The sequence below is a fragment of the Papaver somniferum genome, unplaced genomic scaffold, assembly GCF_003573695.1.
Source record: "Papaver somniferum cultivar HN1 unplaced genomic scaffold, ASM357369v1 unplaced-scaffold_107, whole genome shotgun sequence".
NCBI classification, from domain to species: Eukaryota; Viridiplantae; Streptophyta; class Magnoliopsida; order Ranunculales; family Papaveraceae; genus Papaver; species Papaver somniferum.
This window is the reverse complement of record NW_020619603.1, coordinates 9,725,723-9,735,310: the sequence shown is the minus strand read 5'-3', so window position 1 is coordinate 9,735,310 and position 9,588 is coordinate 9,725,723. Positions and strand designations below refer to the sequence as shown.

Genomic DNA, 9,588 nt, shown 5'->3' with positions numbered 1-9,588 from the left:
GAAAAAGGGTTTTCCAGTTTAGATTTTAGTTTTTGATATCGGTTCTGGAAAACTGTTAGAGCTTTCTAACGAGCTAGGCATGGAAGGATTCATCTGAAAAAGTTGTTTGCCTTCGCAAAATTACAGTGTTTAGATTTTGATTGTTATAAGTATGAAACAAATAATTATTCATATGATAAGATTTTGTAACGACAAAACAATCTCTTGGTGACCCGTGATATTTGAATATACACCCTCCGTCCCTAATAAGATGATCTACTTGGTTTTAAACTTTGTCCCATAAATAGATGACCTATTTCACTAATCAAGAGATATTTCTAAAACTACCCTTTTAATTGATTATTTTTTTATAAGAAATATGTATAATTTGATAGTCATGTTTATATTCGTTGCGTAGGTGTTATAAAATGCTTTTCAACGGTATAAAGTTTATAAAAAACCGTGGTATAGCTTAAGAGATAAATCGTTTCTAAATTTTATTAATTATTTCCCATAAGGGTATAATTGTAAAAGATAATTAAATATACTCCACTTTCCACCTTGCTTTAAAATTTGTGCAAACTACAACTGGGTCATCTTATTAGAAACGGTGGGAGTATTAACATGCATGTTAATCACAATGCATTAGAAATATTCCATTTAAAAATATTGTTTCAAGAACATCAGATTCAGAAATTTCCTATATATCAGCACCACATGATGATGAAAAAGAATAACAAGCAGCGTCAAACAATGTCTTCAGTCATGAGTACTACTACTCCATCTATCATAACTTTCTTCACCATTTTATTATCTCTTCTATTTTCTTCTTCCTTTTCTCAAACATTATCATCATTACCATCATTTAATGATGAACAGCCACAAACTTACATTATTTATAATTTATATCTCTAAACTAGACAAACCATCCATATTTCCATCCCACCTTGATTGGTATACTTCAGCACTTCAATCTTTTCCTGCTCATCTTTCTTTGTTGTCTAATCCTCGAGAGGTTATCATCTATACATACAACCATGTTACCCATGGTTTCGCTGCTCGACTCACACAATCTCAGGCCTCATTTCTCAGTAGTTTCCCTGGTATACTATCGGTACTCCCTCAAACAATTCACAAAATCCAGACAACTCAAACTCCTAGTTTTCTCGGTCTGAATAATGATACTGGTCTCTGGCCTGAGTCAGACTACGCCAGTGACATCATTATTGGTGTTCTTGATACCGGAGTCTGGCCTCAAAGTCAGAGCTTCAACGACTCGGGTTTAACCAGTCCTGTACCGGAGAAATGAAAAGGTATCTGTGAGACTGCAACGGATTTTCCAGAGACATCTTGCAACAAAAAGATAATTGGTGCTCGGGCTTATAGCAAAGGAGTTGTTCTAAACGGGGCGAAAGACACGAATTCACCAAGAGATACAGAGGGAAATGGTACACACACAGCATCTACCGCAGCTGGATCTGTTGTTAAGAACGCTGGATTCAATGAATACGGTGTTGGAGACGCACAAGGAATGGCAACAAAGGCCAGAATTGCTATTTACAAGGTATGCTGGAGTAGTGGATGTGCTGATGCAGATCTTATTGCAGTTATGGATCAAGCTGTCGCCGATGGAGTTGATGTGATTTCATATTCCATTGGTCCCGATTTAGCAGTTCCGTATGATAAAAATCCGATTTCAATTGCAGCATTTGGTGCTGTGGAGAAAAGAGTACTAGTTTCTGTCGCTGCAGGCAATGAAGGACCTGGTCCTTCCACAGCCAAACATCTGGCACCTTGGATTCTAACTGTTGGAGCATCTACAATCGACATAGAATATCCCTGTAATGTGATTCTGGGAGACGATAGGATTTTTGGTGGAGTTTCATTATATTCCGGAAAGCCACTTGCAAACAACACAGAGTTACTCTTTGGTGGTGATATTGGTAGCGCAAATTGTGTAAACGGGGTGCTTAATTCAACCCAAGCTGCAGGAAAGATTGTTCTTTGTGATCCTGGTAACATCGTAGAACAAGAAAATGCAGTCAAAATAGCCGGTGGTGTTGGATTGATTACGGCCAATTTGATGGAATACGGATATGGAATGACTGCTGAGTCACCTATGATTCCAGGAGCTAAGGTGGCCTTCGATGACGTGGTTAAGATTGTTGACTATAGTAGAACACAAGAGAAACCAGTTGCTTCATTTGTATTCAGGGGAACAGTGATCGGATCTTCTCCTTCATATCCTAAAGTTGCTTCATTTTCAAGTCGTGGCCCTAACCATATAACACCAGAAATTCTCAAACCGGATGTTATCGCACCAGGTGTTGATATCTTGGCTGCTTGGACTGGAGCTGCTGATCCATCAGGTTTAGATGTTGATAAAAGACGGGTCGCGTTCAATATAATTTATGGTACATCCATGGCATGCCCTCACGTGAGTGGAGTAGCTGCAATGCTTCGGAAGGCTCATCCTGAGTGGAGTCCATCTGCAATCAAGTCAGCTATGGTATTAGCTCGTGGAGTTAGAATCAATACTCTATACCGGACTTCAGATGGAACTACTTTAGCAGTGGCTAGTAGTAGTGAAGACACTAACTTATGGCATAGAAGATTAGGGCACATGAGTGAGAAGAACATGAAGATTCTATGTTCGGGAGGATATCTACCTAAGGTGAAGTCTGTTGATATGAGTTTTTGTGAAGACTGTGTTCTTGGAAAACAAAAACGGGTTAGTTTCATCAGAGAACAAAGCAACAACTAATAAGTAGCAATAATACTAGCAAACCAAAGTTCCAAACACACACACTAAAGTCTTGAAAATCCGAAAAAAATAACAAGTAGCAGTAGCACATAAACACACACACTAAGTCTTGAAAATGAGAAAATCTGAAAAAAAAAAGAACAACTAGCAGTGCATCTAGTACTGCTGTAGCAATGACTGGACAGTGGTGGCAATGACAAATACAAAGTATTGAATCTTGATCTTATAATCCATGTCAGCAACACTTGTGGTGGTGGCATTATTGTTGATAGGACCAAGTAACGCTGCAAAAACAAATAATAGCAGTTAGTAACTATTAGTCTATATCTATTACTGCCAAACACAAGTAATAATGTAATATGTATATCAATATATGTTTGTATAATTGTATGTTAACTTCTTCAAGTTCAACATCATCATCTGATATGTAATCAGATAGACGACCAAGTTGTATTGGCTTCCTTAGCCTGTCTCTAATCCAATAACAAATTTCAGCAACTAATCAAGATTACCTGCAACAATACACTTGATCAAATCAGATAAAAAAATCAAGATTATCTACTCCTAAAACTTTAAGCAACACAAAATCTATTCACATTAACTTCTCAGTACCTATTGATTCTTCATTTCAATAAAATCCATTTTATTTAGACAAACAGGGAGGTGATGAAACATAAGAAGATTCATGAAACATAAGAACTAGCTACTTGTAATTCTTGTCCTGCTCTAACATGTAATTGCAGTTAACTACTTGGTACTTATATCATCATCAACAAAGTCTAACAGCAGTATAATAAACCAAATCGTAATCCCAAATTGCTAATTGTAACTAGTAGGAACACCTAACCCATATTAACTTTATAAACAAAAGTTACAAAACCACAGAATTTGAGCATCACTGCAAGTAAATGCACTTTGACAACACCAAAAAGATTGAGTAACTAAGTAATTATCTACCTATTTCTAGCAATCATGTAAATTAGAAATCAGAACAATTACTAACACCCTAATTTCATTAACAAAAAGAAAAAGAAGTACTCAAATTACTAAAACAGAACCATTATCATTCAAAGATTAGCACTAGACACTAGATAGTGAATTAGGAACAACATAATCCAAAACAACAGAAAATCTCTAACCTTTTCTTTCTCTTTACAAAAAATCTCTAACCTTTTCCTTCTCTTTCTCCACTCCCTTAGATAATCTGATTGATACTTAATCCAGTTCAGTTCCTTTCTTTTCCCTTTGTCTTACCCTGTGAAAGTGAATCCCAAAAATAATCAGACATAGCTTTCAAGATCAAAAGATTCAAAACTTCACAAAAGTAATGATTACACATCGAATCTTTGTCTTGATTATTCACGAATCATCAACGAAAACATGATTATAATGAAAGAGAGGTACATAGATAAGAAGATGCAGATTAGAAGAAACGTTAACCTAAATTGAAGAAAAAAATATCAAAATCTGCAACATCTGATTACCTCTTAGTAAGAACTGAGACATAAACTAATATCAATCAACGAGCCATAGGAGTAATCTAACGGAGTTCTTCACTTCTTCTCCTTCTCAGAGACAGAGGAGAGACGGAAAGAAAAAAGAAACGAAATTGAAAATAGAAACCCTAGCCCTATAATGTTTGCTTATATACCACCACTTAATCCAACGGTTATTATTAATCTATCATCCCCTAAATCTGACGGCTACGACTAATCCGTACAGACGGTACGGTTCGGCACGGGACTAGGTCATGACCGTGTACCTGTACTTCCCTAGCCTCGGTTCCTATTTTTAGGACCGGTACCTGTACCCCGTTCCTAGATTCGGTACAAAACTAGGTACGATTCCACCGGTTCCGGGACGGTCCGTCAGTCCGGCTCGGTTCCCGTGCACCCTTAATTTTATCCATACAAAATAGGTCTCAATAAAGAGAGATAATTTTAAACATACGGTTTGTCCCACCACCCCTAATAGGACTCTCCCAATCCTTAAATTAATAAGGCTGTTTTTAGGCATATGTAAATCTTTCTAGGCATATAAAATAATAGTTCCATCTTGGGTGACCTTATAAGGGGTACCCTATGGATAGTTCAATTACCTATATACCCTTAATACAAAAATCTAAAATCAGTTTTCTAAAAAATCAAAATCTGTTTCCCATAACATCTTTTCTTCTTCCTCCTCTAGCTGAACTTTTCTCCTCCCGCGAAAAAAAAAAAGTTCATCACCGTGCTTAATTGTGGATTCGTAAAAATCCTAGAATCTGTTGTAATTGTTGGGTTTTGGGAATGGGTCCACTCATTGATTAAGCCCACTGTGAGTCTAGTATTTTGGCCTAATTAAATCCTAGAACCTGTGATGCAATGTATTATACTGGCTTGTGTTACTATGAGAAATTAAGAACACAAAATTTCTTTTTTGTAATGGATTAACACAACAGATTCAAAGATGTATTTTTTCAAATGAGCACAAATGTAATTCAAGAACATAAAAACTTGATGACAACAAAATACTTCGTCATCCCTTGCCATTACAATACCGAATCAACTATCTCTTTCTGTCTAAAAATAAGCAAAACAGAAATCCAACTCAAACAAACCCATGCTAGATTACTCAAAACCTTAATCCATTCAAGCCATCAGCTTCATCATCTTCTAACACAGCTACTAAAGTTACCTTCCAAAAAGTTGAGTTATGCACGTAACTTGTTCGATCAAATACCTCAGAGTGAGAAAAACGAGTGTATTTGGACTTCTTTAATACGTGCACACACCCTTTGCGATGAATTTAAATGTGCTGTTTTGCTTTACAGGAGGATGCATGAGATGGGTGTTTTGGCAAGTGGGTTTACGTTTTCGTCTGTGCTTAATGCTTGTGCGAGGATACCGGCTGTTCGTGAAGGTAAAATGATTCATGCAAGTGTTGTTGAGTCGGGGTTTATGGGCAGTAAAGTGATTGGAACTACGTTGGTGGATATGTATGGGAAATGTGGGTTGATTGAAGATGCAAGAAGAGTTTTTGATGAGATGGTTGATAGAGATGTTGTTGCTTGGACTGCTATGGTGTCTGGGTACACGAAAATGGATTTGATGAGGGAGGCACGTGCGTTGTTTGATGTTATGCAGGAGAGGAATGTAGTGTCTTGGACTTCGATGGTAGCTGGGTATGCGAATGTGGGTGAGATTAATGAGGCCAAAGCTTTGTATGATCAGATGCCGATAAGGAATACAATTACGTGGATAGCTATGATTGCAGGGTATGGAAAAGTTGGGAATGTTTTGGGTGCGGAGAAAGTTTTTGATGAAATAAATGTGAAGGATGAGAGTTGTTGGGGAGCTATGATTGCGTGTTACTCGCACAATGGGTATTTGAAAGAAGCTATTGAAATGTATAAGAGGATGAGAGAGCTTAATGTTAAGGCTAATGAGGTGGCGATGGTTGGAGTGATTTCGGCTTGTACTCAACTTGGAGATGCCGAGATGGCACATTCACTAACCGAGCATGTGGAGGAAGGTAGTTGCGGTAAGTTTCTATTTCATGATTTTATGCACTAGCACTGAAATGGTTGCAGCAACAACTAAACATGGCCATTAAACTAACACGAACAATGAATTTTGACCGGCTATACACATAACTGCATAGTGACTTAATGTACTTGTCATGTTTACTCGATTTTCCTGTGTAGAAGTTCATACTGTCTGTTTGAACAATGCAGATCGAACACTTATCCTGTCAAATGCTTTAATCCACATGTATGCAAAATGTGCAAGCATCGACCAAGCATTGCTAGAATTCAGTAAAATGCATGAGCGGGATGTTATCACATATGGTGCTCTAATCACAGCTCTTGCTGATCATGGAAGGCCTCAAGAAGCTCTGGAGCTTTTCTCAAAGATGCAGAAAAAAGGAATACAACCGAATAAAGTTACTTTCTTAGGAGTCTTTAATGCGTGTAGCTATGCTGGACTAGTGGAACAAGGGTGCAAGTATTTCAAGCTAATGACAACAACTTGCATGATTGAACCATCAACAGAACATATTTCTTGCATGGTTGACCTTCTTGGCCGAGCCGGGAAACTCAATGAAGCTTACAAGCTTATATTAGAGAATACAGGTGCATCAAGAGATGCTGGAGCTTGGGGTGCTTTATTAGGTGCTTGTGCTGTCCATGGTAATGTTGAGCTGGGTGAAATATCAGCTCAGCGTTTGTTCGAAATCGAACCTGATAATTCAGGGAATTATGTGCTTTTGGCAAATATTTATGCTTCAGTGCGTAGATGGGATGACGCTGCTCGAGTTAGAACCACGCTGAGTGAAAGAAGGATGAGCAAAACAGTCGGATATAGCTGGATTAAAGAAGAAAATGGAGCACGAACATTCTGAGTCATTGAATTTGAATTCCTCGATGTATCTTTGTATAGCGTAAAGATACCTGAACTGATCCTAGCAGTGACATACTGACATTGCCATTGCCATGTATATTAAGAAATCTTCTTGAGGTTTGCAATTGCTATGTATATTAAGAACTCTTCTGGGGGTATAAATGGATACCATTACAAGGTAAGCTGTATACCACATATTACCATGAACATCAGGAATCTGCTTGTTCTTTCTCAAATGTGACGTACTGACATTATGAGTGCACTGTAGATGTCTGCCGTTAGATTTGTGGCATGTAGAAACAGATGGGTATTTATCTTTTCCTGATAAGCATTTGTAGAACCCAAAAATCGCTCTGGAAGTCTCTTTATTGCTTTGGACACTCTACTGTAATGGGGCTCCAAGATTGGATTCTTTGACATTATGAGTGCACTGTAGATCTTATTCAGGATGCAAGCTACATACATTGCAAAACAACTTTTGAGGTTTGGGCTCATTCCTTGAATATTTTCGGAATTAGGTGGAGTTCTCGAGTGTTGTTAGAGAAACTTTATGAGAATAACAAAAAAAGTAAGAATAGGTTAGACCTTAGGTTAGACCTTGTTCGTGTGCTTGGTCTTAGATCCACATCATCATTTTGTCTTTCTATTCAGATAAAATGTGTTCAACAAGACCTTGAGGAGTGGAGATGAATTTTAGCTAAAAGTTTTACCTTCACCAGTTTTTGTCATTTAATAATGACCCACAAGTAAAAATGTGTAAATAAGACCTTCACCTAGGATGACCTTAGCCCCTTGGGTTGGAGATGCAAGGGGTAGGTCATCTTATGCGGACGTCTTATTAACACTTTCTTCTAGTGGGTCATTGCTAAAAGACAAAAAGATTTAAAGATAAGAAAATTCACCTAACAAACTCCGAGGTCTTATCTAACAAATTTTGTTTCAATTTAGAAACAAGTAATGATGTGGGCTATAACCCAACATCATACAGAGAGTCTAATATTAATTTTCTCCTTTAAAACATCTCCAACACAAAGGGTTAAGGTCTTAAAATTGCGTTACACACAAAATTTAAGACATTTTTCATCCAATTTTCATCTCCAATGCAAGGATTAAGGTCATAAAAAAAGGTCATCTCCTAGATTAGACTTTCTTCATGACCTTGGCCTTTTAGTCCACATCTTCTTTTGTCTCTAAATTTAAATAAAAATAGTTAAATAAGACTATGGGATTGGAGATGGAATTTAGGTAGAGAGTCTTATATTTATTTATTTATCTGTCATGTAGTAAATAGCCCGCAACTAAAAGGTGTAAATAAAACTTCCACATAGGATTACCTTAACCCCTAGCATTGAAGATGCTCTTCCCTGCTTAGCCAAATTTTGGTGGAAAATGTCTTAAATCTTATGTGTCATACAAGTTTTAAGACCTTAACCCCTTACATTGGAGATATTCTTAATATTAGAGATGCTCTAATTGGGATGTTGTATTATACATATCCATCTATTTTTTTCGATTACCAGATACCTTTCCGGTTTTTGGAATCTTTTTTTAATGAATTTGCCCTTTCTTAGAAAAGAAAAAAAAAATCTACCGCCACTATGACTCAAAATTTATCCATGGCCAATATTTGCTTCAATAAAAGTATGCTAGAATGGAAATTCTGATTCGCATCCGAAAATTTGTACTTCAACTGTTACCCCATGATTCAGAGTACTTCTAGACAAACCATGGAAAAAACAAAATACCTCAAAAACCCTATATACGCACGTAAGAGAAAGATCTTATTTATTGTTATTTAAAAAAAATTGTTATTTAAATAAAATTGGCTGGTCCAATGTAGTTTGGGAGCTAGTTAATGACCTGATTTAATAATTCATCGGCGAACAATTCTTTATAGATCTGAAGAAAAAAAACGTCAAAAGAAAAAGGTTTGGTAATGACCTGAGTTTGTAATCCATTGGCAAATATTCAAAAGAAAAAGGTTTTTTCTACACCAATTATTTTTACTAGGGTTTTGGAAACAACGTCTAACCTTTATTCCCCAGAAACTACAGGCTCAAGATTAGTTGTGGACTATACTTAGATGTGTCCTTCTAATAGCGTCCATAGCAGATTCTTACACCTAAATCGACCACGGATAATCCGAAGCCGAAGCTAAAGGACCTGGTAGAATGTAATAATAGAACCTTTTGAAAATTGTGGATTCCATTTGAGAGTTATGATATCCATTAGTAACAATGTAATTTGTGAAACAACCATTTTTAAAGAAATCTATTAGAGAAGATACAAATTCTTGGTTTTGAAGGCTCATAAAATGACAAAATCGAGTCATCAGATAGTAACAACAAAACCCTTAATCTATTAATTTTTTAATGGCTAGAATATCCCCCACTACTTACTACTTATGATTAAATTAATTAAATTGGGTATACTTAGTGCTTAAATTGGACTAATAATTTGATT

General features: G+C 36.6%; 2 protein-coding genes across 2 annotated transcripts; both read left to right on the top strand.

Annotated features, from left to right (window-relative positions):
- The first annotated feature begins 850 nt into the window (after positions 1 to 850).
- LOC113328023 (subtilisin-like protease SBT1.4) lies at positions 851 to 3,537 on the top strand. The gene is made up of 3 exons (XM_026575120.1): positions 851 to 1,238; positions 1,323 to 2,488; positions 3,487 to 3,537. The coding sequence occupies exons 1-3, from the start codon at positions 851 to 853 to the stop codon at positions 3,535 to 3,537; spliced, it is 1,605 nt and encodes a 534-aa protein (XP_026430905.1).
- A 1,430-nt stretch (positions 3,538 to 4,967) lies between these two features.
- LOC113327787 (putative pentatricopeptide repeat-containing protein At5g37570) lies at positions 4,968 to 7,313 on the top strand. Its single transcript, XM_026574914.1, has 2 exons — positions 4,968 to 6,265; positions 6,459 to 7,313. The coding sequence occupies exons 1-2, from the start codon at positions 5,206 to 5,208 to the stop codon at positions 7,124 to 7,126; spliced, it is 1,728 nt and encodes a 575-aa protein (XP_026430699.1). The 5' UTR covers positions 4,968 to 5,205; the 3' UTR covers positions 7,127 to 7,313.
- The last annotated feature ends 2,275 nt before the right edge of the window (positions 7,314 to 9,588 follow it).